Source organism: Rissa tridactyla, chromosome 14 (assembly GCF_028500815.1).
Source record: "Rissa tridactyla isolate bRisTri1 chromosome 14, bRisTri1.patW.cur.20221130, whole genome shotgun sequence".
NCBI classification, from domain to species: domain Eukaryota; kingdom Metazoa; phylum Chordata; class Aves; order Charadriiformes; family Laridae; genus Rissa; species Rissa tridactyla.
This window is the reverse complement of record NC_071479.1, coordinates 1959456-1975926: the sequence shown is the minus strand read 5'-3', so window position 1 is coordinate 1975926 and position 16471 is coordinate 1959456. Positions and strand designations below refer to the sequence as shown.

At 52.3% G+C, this 16471-nt stretch overlaps 1 protein-coding gene across 4 annotated transcripts in view; it reads left to right on the top strand.

The window, feature by feature from the left end:
• VAV2 (vav guanine nucleotide exchange factor 2) overlaps positions 1–16471 on the top strand; it is a 154885-nt gene that overhangs the window by 122515 nt on the left and 15899 nt on the right. For all 4 annotated transcript variants that reach the window (XM_054220560.1, XM_054220557.1, XM_054220558.1 and 1 more), the window contains 8 exons: positions 1385–1487; positions 3925–4023; positions 5537–5605; positions 6224–6324; positions 10227–10326; positions 11675–11770; positions 12234–12302; positions 16267–16353. In XM_054220560.1, the coding sequence (XP_054076535.1) occupies positions 1385–1487; positions 3925–4023; positions 5537–5605; positions 6224–6324; positions 10227–10326; positions 11675–11770; positions 12234–12302; positions 16267–16353 (724 nt within the window). The remainder of the gene's footprint in view (positions 1–1384; positions 1488–3924; positions 4024–5536; positions 5606–6223; positions 6325–10226; positions 10327–11674; positions 11771–12233; positions 12303–16266; positions 16354–16471) is intronic.

The following is a 16471-nucleotide window of genomic DNA, read 5'->3' as shown; positions in this document are numbered from 1 at the left end:
AGTCTAAAAAAAATCACCCTGATGCCCATCAGGGCAGGCGTTGTGCTTCATGGGAGTTGGTGCATCACCAGGAAAAACTGGATCCGGAGGTTTTAAACCTGGACGTGGTGCCGGTGGCCAGAGGGAGGATGGCTCGTGGCTGGACCTGGCGGGCTGAGCTCTGCCCGAGGCTGGTCCAGGCGCTGCTGCGGGTCCCTGCACAGCCCCGGGAGCTCGGCTCGGCCCCGTCACGCTTCCCCCCCTCAATCTGGGATGCTTCTACCTACTGTGCGGAGCCAGCAGATGATTATTTCCTACCTGCGTACTGCTTTGAATGGACGTGCTCCTACGGCAGTTTTGGGGGACGGAGGAGGGTTTCTTTGGCGTAAGTAAGAAAAAGCAAAAGCAGACAAGAGTGAGCGCAGTGCTTTAAACACGCCAAAACCCAACCCATTAAAATGTGTTCTCCAAGTACGATGTGGTTAAAGTGACAGGCACAAGAGCTGCTCCTGAAGAGGAGAAGCAGGAGCTGAACAGGAGGCTGCGGGCATCTTCGGAGGCAGGTGGAGCCGGACGCAGCATGATGCTGGACCCAGTCGCGTGCGGTGGCTCAGATGGTCCCCATGGGACACTTGGCCGGCGGGTCCGTCTCGGCCGGGCCGATTAGCGCCGAGCAAAAGCTCCGCAGGGCAGAGCTGGCAGAGCACGGTGGCCTGGGCACGGCAGGCACGCCTGGCACGGGGCTCCGAGCTGCTTCTTGGCTGCGATCCCCGCTCGTGTCGAGCAGTGTTTTGCCTTTTCCAGCCCCCAGCGAGCGGAAAGAGATGTACAGCGGGTACCGACCCGGGAAAAACAGAGACTCCTGATGCAAACAGAGAGCGTGGACTGAACATGTCCATGAGAAGGCTCTGGGGAGACCTTATAGCAGCCTTCCAGTCCCTAAAGGGGGCCTGCAGGAAGGATGAGGAGGGACTCTTGATCAGGGAGTGTAATGATAGGATGAGGGGGAACCGTTTCAAACTGAAAGAGGGGAGATTTAGATGAGATCTGAGGAAGAAATTGTTTGCTGTGAGGGTGGTGAGCCCCTGGCCCAGGGTGCCCAGAGAAGCTGTGGCTGCCCCATCCCTGGAGGGGTTCAAGGCCAGGTTGGACGGGGCTTGGAGCAACCTGGGCTGGTGGGAGGTGTCCCTGCCCAGGGCAAGGGGGTGGCACTGGATGCTCTTTAAGGTCCCTTCCAACCCAAACCATTCTGTGATTCTATATCAATGCTGTGGGCCAGGAGGATTTTCTTACTGTCGTGGTTGTCCTCCCTCCTTGGTGCGAGAGCAGTTGTTGTTTTGCCTGATCAAGTGAGGGTGAGCGTACCCTCTTTATTATCACTAAATCGCTCTCCTTCTCGTTCCAGCGAACATGATCTGGGGGAGGATATTTACGACTGCGTCCCCTGTGAAGATGAAGGCGATGATATCTATGAAGATATCATCAGAGTGGAAGTTCAGCAGCCCATGGTAACAATTTATATGCGTGTTTTAAAGCTGTGCCTCGATGGGAGGGGAAGGGAGAGGACTCAAATAAATAAATGAGTATCTGCCAATGACAGGTGATGCTGCGGGGAAGCGAATCGCTTCGCATCCTTCCTTGAAACTGAGCTGCCTCGTGAGAGGTAAAAATAAGCCGAGCTGGGATGGCGCTGGCCCGGAGGGGGTTCTCCGAGGAGTTTCCCAGCCCATCCTGTCATCTGAAGGGGTTTGGGGAGGAGGAAGGGAAAGGGGGAGCTAATAAGCTCTAAAAGATAAGCTAAAAATAGTGATTTGCTGCTGAGCCAAGGCAGCATGTGTCAGTTCAGCCCTTTCTGGGGCGGGGGAAGCGCGGGGGCTCCATCAGCCAGATGTGCCGCGTCTGCCACCGGTATTTTTAGATCGGGGCGAGCGCTGACAGATCTGTGCATGCAGGATCCGGCGCTTGTTTGTGCCCGCTGCCGCCTGCCTGCCTCAGGGCAGGTAGACGTTTGCGGCGGAGCTTCCTGGGGCAGCGGGGAGACCCGTGTGGCTTTAGGGACAAGCAGCTGCCCCCCTCCCCGTTCATCATCTCTAAAAGCCCTTTGATGATGGGAACACCCGGGTGTGCAGCATGCACAGCCTCATGGAAGGACTTGCATTAACTCCAGGGGCGCTGGTGGAAGTATCGCGCTCCCTGGATGAGCCAGGGAGGTGCTGGTGGCCCTTGTGTCTCCCCAGGGGTGCTCACAGCCACCCTCATTACCTGCATCCCCAGCACCGAGGAGACGGGCTGCCCTGGCTTCTGCTGATGCGGAGCTGGAAGGGACCTTTCCACCAGAGCATGACCTTCCATATTTTCACCCACGCTCTGATATCTGCCACCCCCAGGCTTTGTTCAGACTCTAATTACTCTCTCCTGGCTGCAAACGGCACCATACATTCCTCCCCATAACAAAGCAGGATCGATGGACAAGTTTGCCGATGGATGAAATCCCTGGAGCGGGGTGCGTGGCTGTGCTGGATGAGGTGCTGGGAAGGCAGGACTTCACCCCACGGAGCCTGGCAGAGAGCCGAGCTGTGCGGCAGCGATGCCCACACGCTGGTTTCTCACCCATCCCAAGCCTGGCTGCAAGTGCCACCAACACCGTGATGGTGGTGGTTGAGGCATTTCATCCCTTAACACCTCGTGTGCAGCCTGAGGAGCTGCCTGCGCACCAAAAACTCGTCTGGATCAAGGAGTTGAGTGCAGAATATTCCCACTGATCCTGCCAAACGTTGCTTGGACACCGGTAGCAACGCCAAAGTCAGCACAGCTCGTTGGCCACCACTGTTTTTTTACTGTGTTGCCATCAATTGCAGAAGCCACTTGGCCCACGATCTGGCCCTTGGGAGGGTTTTGGTAGGAATCTCTTGCATAAAAGGCAAAAATGGGGGAAAGCTCCTACCATGTGGGTGCCCTGCAGCCAGGGTAGTGCAGGATTAGGGTCCATGGAACTGTCGATTTTTTGCTGTCCCCTCCACAAAGTTTTATGTTTTCTCAGGCACCGCTGAGCAGTGAGGGAGGCAATGGCTCTGACTGCCTTTCCTCCCCTTCCCTGAGCAAAAGAGTCTGTTTTTAATATGAGCATCCACATATCTGCCTAAATAATGTCTTTTTTTTAAGTTCTGTCGCAATAGCGAGTGTGTAATGCTAACTGGTTTCTTGTTATTTCTGCATGCTTCAGATTAGATATATGCAGGTAAGACGCAGTGATTGCAATATTGGTTTCCATCCAGCTGAGAGGTCTGAGCTGGGAGCGAACGGGGGTGCACGGAGGGTGTCCGTTCCTGTGCACGGTCGTTAAACCTGATCACTGAACCCCCCCCACCGAGTTCAGAGACCGCACTGGCGAGGGCAGCACCTCCCGACACATGTTTCCAGCTCCGCTTTCCAGATGTAAAACCAAGAGAAGCGACCGCAGGAGTTGGGGCTTTAAAGAAACACGCGTTATTATCAGATTTGACCTAAAATCGTGAGAATCGGCAACCCCGGCAGGGGCTGTGTATAAGTAACATGTTATTTATGACCCATTTAGGCTCTGTTGTGAGTTTCATCTTAACAAAAAAAACGGGGAAACCCATTTCTCTCTTACAAGAGAGCATTTCTCTCTTATTTATTCTTTAGCTGATGGTCTTTGGTGAAGTAGCTGTAATAAATGCAAAAAATTTAATGCTTGCCATGTTGAAACGTGTTAAACAGTACAGCCAGGGTTCCTTCCTAATTTTTGGGGATAAAAATAGTTTCCTTTAACATAAACCAGTAGCAGCACTCCCCTGACTATCCAAACTTAACACTTGTTATGAATTTGCCATCAGTGAAGGCTGAACTGGAGCTGGGCTCCACCTGAGCGGGCTGCTGGACCCCTCTTCAGGGTATCTGTCCTTGCGTTATTTTTCCTTTTTCTAGAAAATGGGAATGACAGAAGATGACAAAAGAAATTGCTGTCTGCTAGAAATCCAAGAAACGGAGGCCAAATACTACAAAACACTTGAAGATATAGAAAAGGTAAGAAGCGAGCCATCTTTTCTATACCGTCGCCTTCCACATCCTGGCTTGCTCTTGCATTAATCTCGCTGTGTTGGTTCTCGCTGCGAGAGCGGGCAGATGTGCTGAGGCAGGATCGATGCGTTCACATGGAAAATTGGAGGGAAAGGGGGATGCAGAAAACCCATCCTGACAAGCACAAATGTGCAGCCTGGAACTGTCGTAGCCAAACAGCATATTTTTTTTCTCTGATCGCTGCGTATTGGAAATAGGCTGAAAACCATCCCGCTGTGTCCCCCTTAGCCCCGGGTAAGAGACTCCCGCTCCTCGCTCAGGCAGGCCGGTTTTCCCGATAAGAGCCATATTTGCAGATATCTTATCACTTTGATTGCTGCGGAGTAATTTCTTTATTCTGCGTGTTTTTCGAAAGTGCTGAAGCTGCGCTGGCTTGTCATTGAAACTAATTGGATTAAAAGTACCATTTTGCTGCTTGAATTCATGGGTTTTAATTGGTTTTGATAAATTATTGTTGGGCCTTTCTTCTAAATAAAAATAAAAACGAACACCTCAGCAAGAGAGCGGAGTCGTGGATACGGCCGGAGCCTGGAGGTTGTTTCTGCTCCAAGGAAAGCAGCGGGAATGAAGAACAATAGTGAAAATCATGCTGCCGTTTCCAATCACCCGAACGCTTTTGTTTCCTCCCCTTTTACAATTATTTGCCTCTGTCTGCTCAAAGTTCCTGCAAAGGAGCGGTGAGCAAAACCGGCACGGTGGAGTAGCATTTCCCATTTTCCGTAAAAATTTACCAATGTACATGTCATTTGTGTAAAGAGCCCTTGTTCCTTGGAAACAGCCACAGCCCTTCTGGCTCTGTCTAAAGGAAGAGTTAAATTATCGCTTTAATATCCATTAAAAAGGCTTGCGAAGGCTTAGTAGGGTCTGACGGCGTGTTCTGGGTAGAGGGTCCTGTATTGGATGCGCCGCATCAGGGTGTTCTTTCTTTTTTGTAGTTACAAGTCATGTAGACGTTGCTATTAATATGTATTTGTTCAGAAAGGCATTTCCAATGTAATCACATCATCGGCGCTTTTTTCAAGGGCAAAATTCTAGGGAGATAATCCAAGAGCTGAAAAGATGCTTCCGAGCTTTTTCCCAGCTGCAGCCCAGGACTGCGGCGAGGGGAAGAAACCGCACGCGTTTAAATCCCCCTCCGGCGGATTTAGCAGGAGAGAGGGGTCTGCGCCCCCCGGCCGGGGGTCCTGCACCTCCCCGCGCCTGGAAGGGGGCCATGGGGAGCTCGGGGCAATTCCGGGGGGATTCCTGGCTCCCTCATGGGTACCCAGCACAGCCCAGTTTTGACAAACGCATTGTCATTCGTCTGCCTTTCCAAGTGCTTAAATTCATTAAAACCCGGCTTCCCCCTGCCCAGGTAAACGCAACTGGTAAAGCAGGGAAAAATACCCCCCTTGCGCAAAAAAAACCCTTTCTCGCTCCTCTCCAGTATTTCAATCCCTTTTCCATTTACCTCTTGCAGAACTACATGAACCCGCTGAGGCTGGTACTGACTCCCCAGGACATGGAAGCTATTTTTATCAATCTGGAGGTAACGGCGTAGACATTGCGGTTTAAATCTTGGTTCTTTTCGCGGCAGCTCAGCCGCCTTCCTGCTTAAGAGAAAGCTTTCCGATTTCGCGTTAGATTTGTGCGTTCACCTGTGGAGGTTCAGTCCTTCGTGTGCTGCGGAGCTTGGCCGGGTTTAGGAGATGTTCTTTAACACTCGATTTTAGAGGTGGGGATTATATGAACTCTAAGTGAGAAAACAATTTTATACGGAGGATGTTCCAGGGCTGGGGCTGAGTATTTTAGCTGTATTTAGAGATGGTTTGGGCACACCGTGATGGATTTATTTCTACGCTGGCTTGCACGGCTTCTGGGTCGGAGCCTGCCCATCTCCTCCGCTCCCTCCTGACCTGCAAAAGGGACTTTAATAGACATGGAAGTCCTGGGGCATTTATGACTGTATAACCTCCCGGTGGAATTACACCCTGGCCATTTAGGGCTGCATCTCACTAGAATGACTTATTTTAAAAACGGCTGAAAAGAGAAGAAAAAAAAAAAAAAGAATGACTGCCTGATTAAGCAGTGAATGTGCATTTCTTTAGGCTCTGTTTGCCCACTCGCTTTGGATGTGTTTAAAGTATCGATTGTTTCTCCGTTTTAGGACCTAATTAAAGTGCACTTCAGTTTCCTGAGAGCCATCGACGTCTCTATGATGTCTGGAGGAAGCAGCCTGGCAAAAGTGTTTCTGGAATTCAAAGAGAGGTAAAGGGAACTTCAGGCAGCTCCAGTTTTAACAGATTGGTGTTAATATTTGCAGGGCCCATCGCAGAGTTCGGAACAGAAACGCCCGTCGCAGCAGGCCAGTTCTGTGTCCTCCTCAGCTGGATGCTCTCAGGCAGCTGGAACACAGAACCATAGAATTGCCCGGGTTGGAAGGGACCTTTCAGATCATGGAGTCCAACCATCGACCTAACTCTGACCAAAACCAGCACTAACCTGTATCCCTCAGCACTACGTCTGCCTGGCTTTAAATCCCTCCAGGGATGGTGCCTCGACCCCTTCCCTGGGCAGCCTCTTCCAATGCTTAATAACCCTTTCAGCATAAACATTTTTCCTAATATCCATCTAGACCTCCCCTGGTGCAACTTGAGGCCGTTTCCTCTTGTCCCATGGCCTGTTCCTTGGGAGAAGAGCCCGACCCCCCCGGCTACCCCCTCCTTTCAGGGAGCTGCAGAGAGCGAGAAGGTCTCCCCTCAGCCCCCTTTTCTCCAGGCTGAACACCCCCAGCTCCCTCAGCCGCCCCTCACCAGACTTGTGCTCCAGACCCCTCACCAGCTCCGTTGCCCTTCTCTGGACCCGCTCCAGCCCCGCAGTGTACATCACCCAGTGCCGACATTTAAGCAGCCAAATCCAGCCGCAGCCGTGCCAAGTGGCCCAGGGGCAGAGGCTGGGACATCTGCTCTCTGAGCGACCCGGCGAAATCCTGTGGCTCCCGTGGATGCTTGTTCCTGCGAGCCCCTGTCTGCACCCGGACTCTGCTGGGCTCGCAGATCCCGTATGGGACCAGCCGTTCCGGAGGCTGAGCATACAGTGCAGCTGCAGGGATGTATCGGAGGGGATAAATACGGGAATGCTACAGTTACGGCAAGCCGGAATGGAATAAAACCTCACTCGCCTTCAAGGGTTTTAGTGTGGTCATCTCCTGCCGGCAGCAGCGGGGCTCTGGGGGCCTGTGATGTGGTCGGGTGGCTCCTTCGCAGGGGAGAATCGCTGCGCTCGGATCAAAGGGATGGCTCACTCTAAAAAAATAATCACCTCTTTGGCGCTGCTCTCATCACGTATTGCATGACGAATACATGTAAAAGTCGCTTTCGCAAACAATAGATTCTGTGTTTTGGCAGCTGCAAGCAGGAGTACCCCAGAACACAAAGATAAGGTTAATAAAAGCCTTTAATATCCTTAATACTAATCAAAGGCCTGATTCGTTGTGGAATCGTGCCAGGGTGTTATTTCGCTGTGATTAAACCAGTGTCTAGACACAGAAATGCCATTCCGAAGTCAATAACTCCAGAAATACCATCTACATTAATAATACACCGTAAGGTCGGCCATTCCATCATCCACAGCGCCTCTTTCTAGAAAGGGATTAAATTAAAAAAAAAAAAAAAAAAGTTTCCAAAGAAGAATGCAAATAATTTAAAAATACTCATAAAACTCACTTGATCTCCTAATTCCTGGCTCGGCTCCGTGCGTGCCGGTGCCATCCCCGGGGCTGAGCGGTGCGCGCCGGGAGCAGGGAAGGGACAGGGGAGGAGTGGTGGCGGTGGCGCCGCTCCCCAGGGAGACGCGCGTGGCGGTGCAGGAGCACGAGGCCCGGGTTTGGGCTGACAGCCTGTAAAGAAGTGTTTGCTTGTGTTCGTTTGCCGGTGGGAGCTCAGCAGAGCGCTCTGTGGCTGATGGGTTTCGTGCAGGCGGGTGACCAAACCAGCCCAGTTCCTACGGGAGTTTGCAAACAAGTTTTTGAAGGGCCTAAAAACCTTCCTGAGAGGTGAGTGGAGGAGCCAGACCGACGGCTGCGAGATCGTGAGGGCAGCTCTGGAGCTACATCCAGCCCGTGGGGGGCTTGGGGACCTCAGCGTTGTGGGAAACGGCTGCTCATGGGGAGTTGTGGCTTGGAGAAGACCCCAAAATTGGGCTTTCAGGGATGAAGAGTTTGGAGCAACCTGATTAAATAGGCAGGGTCCTTTCCTATGTCGGGAAAGACAATATCGCATTTTACAGCAAGGAACTTGGGGTGCAGGAGAAGAAAGGGAGCTCATCAGCTCTCAGACAGCGTTGTCCCACCAAAAAGGGAATATGGACCTCCAGAGTCCCCGCTCGGTCCCTGTATACAAGACCTTCCTCCATCAAATGTGTCCGTGACAAATAGCTCTCGCTTCCTGGCGCATCCTCGGAGACATCCCGACCAAATGATGTATTGCTCCTCCGCTTTGCAGAGATGTTCTTTTGGAAGGAAACAGTTTGTAAATCTCTTTCTCTGAAAGCTGGAGTTTGAATTTATGCTCCTGAAGCCTCTTTGAAACTCTCCGCGTGCTGGCAAGGTAGATATTATTGTGCACATTCAGAAGTTGTCAAGGGGAAAAGGCAGAAGAAGAATCTGTGTTGGCTGGTGCTGTGCCAGGGACCGCGGCTCCCATAAATCTCTCTATTCAATTCTCCGCCGGGGTCGGAGAGTCCCACGTTTACAGAGCGGCACCAGGTCAGGTGCACCCAGATCGTCTCCATCGAGACACGAGGCCCCGGAATAATGGATGAGTTGCAGCGTGTGATGGAGTACGTGTCTTATCAGCCGCATACAGTTAACGGGAAGGAAGGGGGGGAAAACCCAAACCTGTCATGCAGGATTAATGAGTGAAATGGAGGAAAAAGGGGGAATCCACAGCAAAACCGCTCTGTTTGTGTCAGGTGTTTAAATTTATAGCCCAGGGTGACTATACAGAGCTGCACTGTGTTTCCAGAGGCTGTGACAACCTTCTTTCCCCAAATTACCCCTCTTGATCCCTCCAGGTCCCTGTGGCCCATCCTGCGAGGAGCAATGATCTTTCCAAAACGTGTCCTTGGGGCTTAAGGGGATTTGAAGCCTCTCGTTCTCTGATGTGATGCAAATTGTCACCCATGTCCGTTCTGGGCACTTCTCAAGAATCAAAGAGTTTCTTGCCTTCCTCCTTAGTTGGTGAAATATGCAGAAACCCTCAGGGAGAGGGGCACACATCAGAATCGGTGGTGGCAGTTGTTTTTTGGGCTGTGAGCAGCTGTGACTTGGGAAACGAAGGTTTTTTGGGAGATGAATACATGGGCTTCAGCGAGCTGCATTGGGAAGCGCTCTCAGGAAGCGGATTTTTATTGTCATTTGGTCTTGAAGCGCGTCCCTGCTCTGCCCTCCGCGGGCCCTGGGGCTAACGTGGCACAGCCGGAAAACCGGCACATGGCCATTGGGGTGGCACGGCGCCTATCGAGACATGGAGGGGATTATGGTGATGGTGTAGCCACAAGGAAGCCGAGGTTGGGTCGCAGAGGTTCAGCGCTTGCCCCCTCCTTATGTTTTAGTTAATCCGCAGACCCTCGCTGGGGTCGGAGCTGCTCCTGGGAGAGATGAGCTTGGGCAGGGATGGGGTCCCAGCTCTTCCCTGTTTCTTTCCATTTTTGGGCTGTCGTACCTGGGATGCAGGTACCTCTTGTAGAGCTGCTGGGTAACCTGCTCTGAGAAAAGTCTTTCAGTGCGGAGCTGGGTTTCCCTTTTTTTTTTTTGTTTTGTTGTGGTGCTCCAAAAGCACAGCTCTTGGGGAGCGGTGGGTAAATACCTCGCACTGGGGAGCGGAGGGATGAGCCATCGTGTCCCCAAAAACCGGCTCTTCTGGCCACTCGGCCCCTTCTGCTCTCCGTGAGCTGAATCACCCCCACGGGCTCCAGCGCTGGAAACTTCCAAAGATTTAAATGTTAAAGAGCCATGCCGTAAAAGAGTGTTAATACTTTGCTAAGCAGTTATATGGGGGAATAGCTGTTTGCCTTGTCCTTTCCCTGTATATAAGGATATATATCTTTTATAACAGGTTATAACTGCCAGCAAGTGTTTCCGAGTAAATTTGTGATTTCCCCCTCTGCAGGCTGCTGATTTACGGCAAGTACTGCAGCCACATGGAGTACGCCCAGAACACGCTCAACCACCTCCTGGCCAACAGGGAGGACGTCAGGCAGAAGGTGGAGGTGAGCGGGCAGGGGGCATCGGGGCCGAGAGCTGCCCACCTCCCTTGTCCCAGGTTTCGGAAGGATTTGCCGGAGCTGAGAATGGCGTGTTGGGAATGTTTGACGTAGCAGGAGAGGGGAGGGATGTGAGGGTGAGTCTGTGCCGCCCAGAGAGGGAGCAGAGCTGGGGGTTATCTTGTCCTGATCCCCCGCTTGCCCCTTCATCTCCCCAGCAGACACGCTCTCTGTCCTTCCTCCCCGGAGTTTATCCAAAGTTAAACCAAGCCGGGTGACTTTATTTGAGTGGGACTGTGGACAAATTCCTCTTTGAGTCATGCAGGGAGACCCAAAGGCTCCGAGCATCCCTAAGCCAGGAGCCAAGTGGGTTTCCAAGGTCACCGCAGCACCGGGGACAGTCAGAGGCGAGCCCGGGTCCCCAGGCGAACACCCGGATCACTCCCATCTCCTCCTTCCCCGGCGTAAAGGCTTAGTGTAAATAGGGGCTGAGCCAGATATTAAGTAAATCAAAAGGAGCCCCAGAAGGGATGCACTGTTTGCGCTGCTGTTTTTGCCCAGCTTTATTTCCCGCTTTGGTCTCGATGCTAATCTGAATTTGCCGGGCTGTCTGCGCACATTACCTCGTGTTCTGCAAACGCTCTTTGATTTTCCGTGCGAAGTAGCAACCCAAAGCGGGGATAAAACTGCATTTAATCATTTTTTTAAAACGTGTGCTCTGGATCTTGCATCAAGCCTGTGGCTTGTAGCTCCCGGTTGCTCCCGTGATTTTCCTTTCTCCCCCTCCCCCGTGGCAGCTCCGCTCAGCCTCCTCGGGGGGGGCACGCAGGGGGTCTGGGTCCGCGCAGCGGAGTCACGGATCTAAATGGGTCTGGGCGAAAAAGAACAGTCGCAAAACTTCCTGCGATCACATTAGCTCATCTTAATGACTTAATGCTTATCAGCGAAGCCACAGCAACTGCCTGCGTGCTTGCTTCCAGCCCCTCGCAAATAAAATGCATTAGTTCAAACCATCGAGGAGGCGAGTTAAGCTAATGCGTTTCATTTGACATTTCCCGAGGTCTGAGAGCATCCGTGTGCTCCCCTAATGAGCAGTATCTCATTAAGCTGGAGGAGCTCAGTTGCATGAGAATGTCTGTATTTTAGGGTCCAGCCCCGGTGTTTTATTCCTCTGCGGTGGGGCCCTGGCACCGGCCGGGTGCGTGCGGGGACCACGAGCCATTTCTCATCCAAACCAAGTTTACGGAAGCAAAACGTTACAGTCACAGGACATTTGAGGCTTTTTCTTGGGGAGGGGGGGGAATGTTGTTTTCCCCCAGCTGCTTCACCACTCCTGTATTGATTTCTTTAATAGGAATGCACACTGAAGGTTCAGGACGGGAAATTTAAATTGCAAGATTTGCTGGTGGTTCCAATGCAAAGAGTTTTGAAATACCATCTCCTGTTAAAAGTAAGTGTTTCAGCGTTGGCACTTCTCTCCAGCTGCCATCCTCGCTGTAGCATTTTTCGGCTTTTACACTGGAGAGTGAATTATTGCCAAACGCAGGTTTTTTTTTTCCCCCTTCAAATGAAATAATTACTAGAGCTACTTAACACGACGTAATATTTGTGCCGTCTCTTAAAGTACGGTGACCTAGGGTAATTCTGCACTTGTTAGCCACGAGAGGCGGTTAATGAATATAAAATAAGCTTGCATATAATCTGATTATGTGTGAAATTCCTCCCGTCAACTCCGTGTAACAGATCTCTCGAGCACCAGCCGCTTGCTTGGCATGTTCCCCTCCTACGGCTGTGGCCGCAGCCACCCGCCCCGGCGTCCCTGCCACCACGCTGGCACCCTGTCGTAGCCTGCCCGGTGCCAGCAGCTTTGCTGGCATGCCCAAACTCTTTATTATTTTTTAATTTTTTTGCAGGAGCTGCTCAGCCATTCATCAGACCGACCAGAGAAGCAGCAGCTGAAGGAGGCTCTGGAGGCGATGCAGGTACAGGGGGGCGAGAGCGGCGCTGGGGCTGCGCTGGGCTCGGGGTGGACAACAGAACCCCCCCGCTTCTGTACAGCACAACCCCCCCGCTTCTGTACAGCACAACCCCTCCGCTTCTGTCCAACACAACCCCCCCGCTTCTGTACAACAGAACCCCTCTGCTTCTGTACAGCACAACCCCCCCGCTTCTGTACAGCACAACCCCCCCGCTTCTGTACAGCACAACCCCTCCGCTTCTGTCCAACACAACCCCCCCGCTTCTGTACAACAGAACCCCTCTGCTTCTGTACAGCACAACCCCCCTGCTTCTGTCCAACACAACCCCCCCGCTTCTGTACAGCACAACCCCCCCGCTTCTGTACAGCACAACCCCCCCGCTTCTGTACAACAGAACACCCCGCTTCTGTACAACACAACCCCCCCGCTTCTGTCCAACACACCCGTAGATGGAAAAACCATCCCACAGCCCGAGGGAAGGCGGCATCTCCCCCTTTTGGACAAGCGTGTGTATATTGATTGCCATTTGATGCGATTGCCTCGCAGCAGATCTGTAGGCATCGCGGTTCTCTTCCTCCTTAAGCAGCTGGGGAAGCTGGTATTTGTTGACAAGTTACGACGTTTCACTAATTGCTATTGTGTGTAAAGAGGCTGTGCCAGATTCGGCTCTTGTTTTTTGCTGTGAGGGATCTGGAGGAACTCCAGCCCTATCAGCAAGTCGGGGAGTACCGGAGAAATGGGAGCGGAGCGTGGCCGGTGTGCGTGCGGAGCGTTGCCTGGCACTGGTGGGGAATCCTTTCATCATAGAATCACAGAACGGTTCGGGGTGGAAGGGACCTTAAAGCCCATCCAGTCCCACCCCCTGCCCTGGGCCCACATCTCCTACCAGACCAGGTTGCTCAAAGCCCCGTCCGGCCTGGCCTACATATATATTTTTTCTATTAAGGGGAAAATGCTCTTTCCGCAAATGAAGACTTCTGGTGTCAAGGTTTTGCTTTGCCTAAAGTTTTTTTGAGCTTTCAGCTGAAACCCCCAAGATCTCAGGAAAACCATCAGCAACAAAAAATAAAATCATCCAAATGCTTTCTGACTGGGATACGTGTCCTCCCCCCCGCACACTCCCACCGCGGGACCATCGTCAGCAGAATCTGAGTCAAGGATGGTCATTAACTCCAGGTTTTCTCTCTGGAGAGCGCTGCAGGCTTCATCCCCCCGCTCGCTCCCCTCTTCTCAGGTCACTTTGTTTTCTACCTCTGAGCCGCAGCTTTTGTAACGACACGGCGTTTCCCAGCCCTTACGTAAGTTGGGTGACCTTTCCGGCCGTTATCCCTGCGAGCCCGGGCACCCAGAGCCGATATGTAGGTCGCTTTAAAGTTAAGGTTGTTTGAAGGACGTTGCATTCGCAGCCCGCTGCTGCCCAACACATCTCTGGGGCCTCAAACGAACACTAAACCTGGTGACAGTTGTTAAACCCTGCTTATGGCCTCATAATACGGCACCCACCGATACCACCGCTAATAAATACATGTATATGTACACTCCGGCTGAACTGCAGACTCAGCATTTTTCTGGAAGAAGCTGCCAATAGTCATCAACCAGGTTTCTCTGTTTCATCTCTCGCAGGAGAGCGCAGGTGCAGTTCAGACCACGCTGGGCTCGGCAGGGGCATAGGAAGCCACGCAGTTTGGTTTTAATTGATCCGTAAACCAAGGCTTAGCTTGCAAACAATGTTTTTCATCGCAAATCCAGCCTTTCTGTCTGCCGTGCTGGTTGGCGGCAGACGTTGCTGCTGTCTCGGGTCAGAGCCGTGCAGGGGGGTCAATAGAGCTGCGTTTCCCCAAGGGATTCACCTCCCTTTTCTTTTGCTTAGGTAGTCGTTTGCGCAAGGCAGGGGGCAGGATTTGCCCCAAAAAACCTGCACATGGGCGTATTTGGTGCAGATAGAATCAGAATTATTTAGGTTGGAAAAGACCCTTGGGATCATCGAGTCCAACCATCAGCCCCACTCTACAAAGTTCTCCCCTACACCATATCCCCCAACACCACATCTAAACGACTCTTAAACACGTTCAGGGATGGTGACTCCACCACCTCCCTGGGCAGCCTATTCCAGTGTCTGACCACTCTTTCTGGGAAGAGTTTTTTCCTAATGTCCAGCCTAAACCTACCCTGCTGCAGCTTGAAGCCATTCCCTCTTGTTCTATCGCTAATTACCTGGGAGAAGAGACCAGCACCAACCACTCTACAACGTCCTTTCAAGTAGTTGTAGAGAGTGATGAGGTCTCCCCTCAGCCTCCTCTTCCTCAGACTAAACAGTCCCAGCTCCTTCAATCGCTCCTCATCAGATTTATTCTCCAGGCCCTTCACCAGCTTCGTTGCCCTCTTCTGCACTCGCTCCAGCACCTTGAGATCTCTCTTGTGTTGAGGTGCCCAGAACTGGACACAATACTCCAGGTGCGGCCTCACCAGTGCTGAGTACAGGGGGACAATCACCTCCCTACGTCTGCTGGTCACACCATTTCTAATACAAGCCAGGATGCCATTGGCCCTCTTGGCCACCTGGGCACACTGCTGGCTCATGTTCAGCCGCTTGTCAATTAGAACCCCCAGGTCCTCTTCTGCCGGGCAGCTCTCCAGCCGCACTGCCCCAAGCCTGTAGCGATGCATGGGGTTGTTGTGGCCCAAGTGCAGGACCTGGCGCTTGGCCTTGTTGAAGCTCATACGTTGTACCAACCCTCCACCCGAGTGCGCAGAGCCGGGTGATGGTGGGGGCGAGACAGGTTCCCGGTGAGATCCCCCAGCCCAGGTTTGCACGTTGCTGGTTCCAGTCGGGGTTGACCCCAGGGCTGCGTTTCGCCTTCGCGTAGAAGGTGGCCTGCTCAGCAGGAGGGGGCTGAGCTCAACGCTCAAGCGTGGCGGGGGATGCTGCTTCGTAAGGCTTTTGCTTTTGTCGTTCTTCATAACCATCCCTGCCACCGGCCCGGTGGGGTATTTTGTGATGTTATAAGTATTGTCACGTAGATTTGCGATTATCATCTGTGATTAACCCTTCTTACGTTGGGAAGCTGAGGAAAGTCTGAGCCGGAGGGGATGTCTTAAAAAATCCTGTGTTCGGATTTAATCCAAGCTGACAAGAGCTATTGTTGAGGACAAGGAGGCAGGGAGCAGATAAGAAGCAAACAGGCACAGAAAATATGCTCCGAAGGGTGTAAGAAGTTGTTTTAGCGGAAGGGCTAGGGTTCTTTCTCTTTGATGGGTCAATATTTGGGGAAGCAAGGAATTTTTCAGGGCAGAACAAGCTCCATTGAGTGTCTCCTTATTTTACAACGTAGCCTTTGTGTGGTGGGCGACGTTGGCCCAGAAGTGTTGGAGATGGGGATGCTCTTGCGGGGTGTCCCCAGGGAGGATGGAGCGTGGGCATCCCAGTGCTCTCCCAGCTCAGGCGGGATCCGGAGCAGCCAGGGAGGTCGGCTGGAGGCAACTGAGGCAGAGCCAGGTCAAATACCGTTCACAGCTAACGTGCAGCCGGGTGTCCAAAGCAGTTATTTTACAGACGTGGGTGTTTTGACAGCAGAGACTGGCTCACAGCTTTTGTACCCGGGGGGATGAAGGGAATTACGGCGATGGAAGCTGGGAGGGATGGATGCTGCTGGGGCAGGGGGTGCCTGGCTGCTCCTCCTTCTCCGGGCTCTCGCCAGGTAAAAGCCCTGGGTCGGGATGGCTGTGCTGCACTGGATTCATGCATTGCCATCTTCTGGGAAACGGGAAAAATTGCAGCGCCTGCCTGGTTCAGCAGTGCAAGTGCAAAAGAAGGCCGTGTTCCCTGTGTCCCGGGCTGCTGCTGGAATCCTGGTCTGAGGACAGAGAGGAGTGCGGCTTCAGGGAGCCGGGCTCGTGTGTTTTCTGCTTTGGTTCAGGTACTAGTTTCATCTGGAAAATAAAAATCAATATTCACTTTTCTTTTAAGGACTTGGCCATGTACATAAACGAAGTAAAGAGGGACAAAGAGACTTTAAAGAAAATAAGTGAATTTCAGAGCTCTATAGAAAACCTGGTAAGTTGGAAAATCCTCTTGTTCCCAACTTTAATTTGATTATTGTTAACACATTTTCTGTGCAATTACTGTTGAATCTGATGTGCTTCCCAACAAAGATCCCCGTGTGTTCTGACAC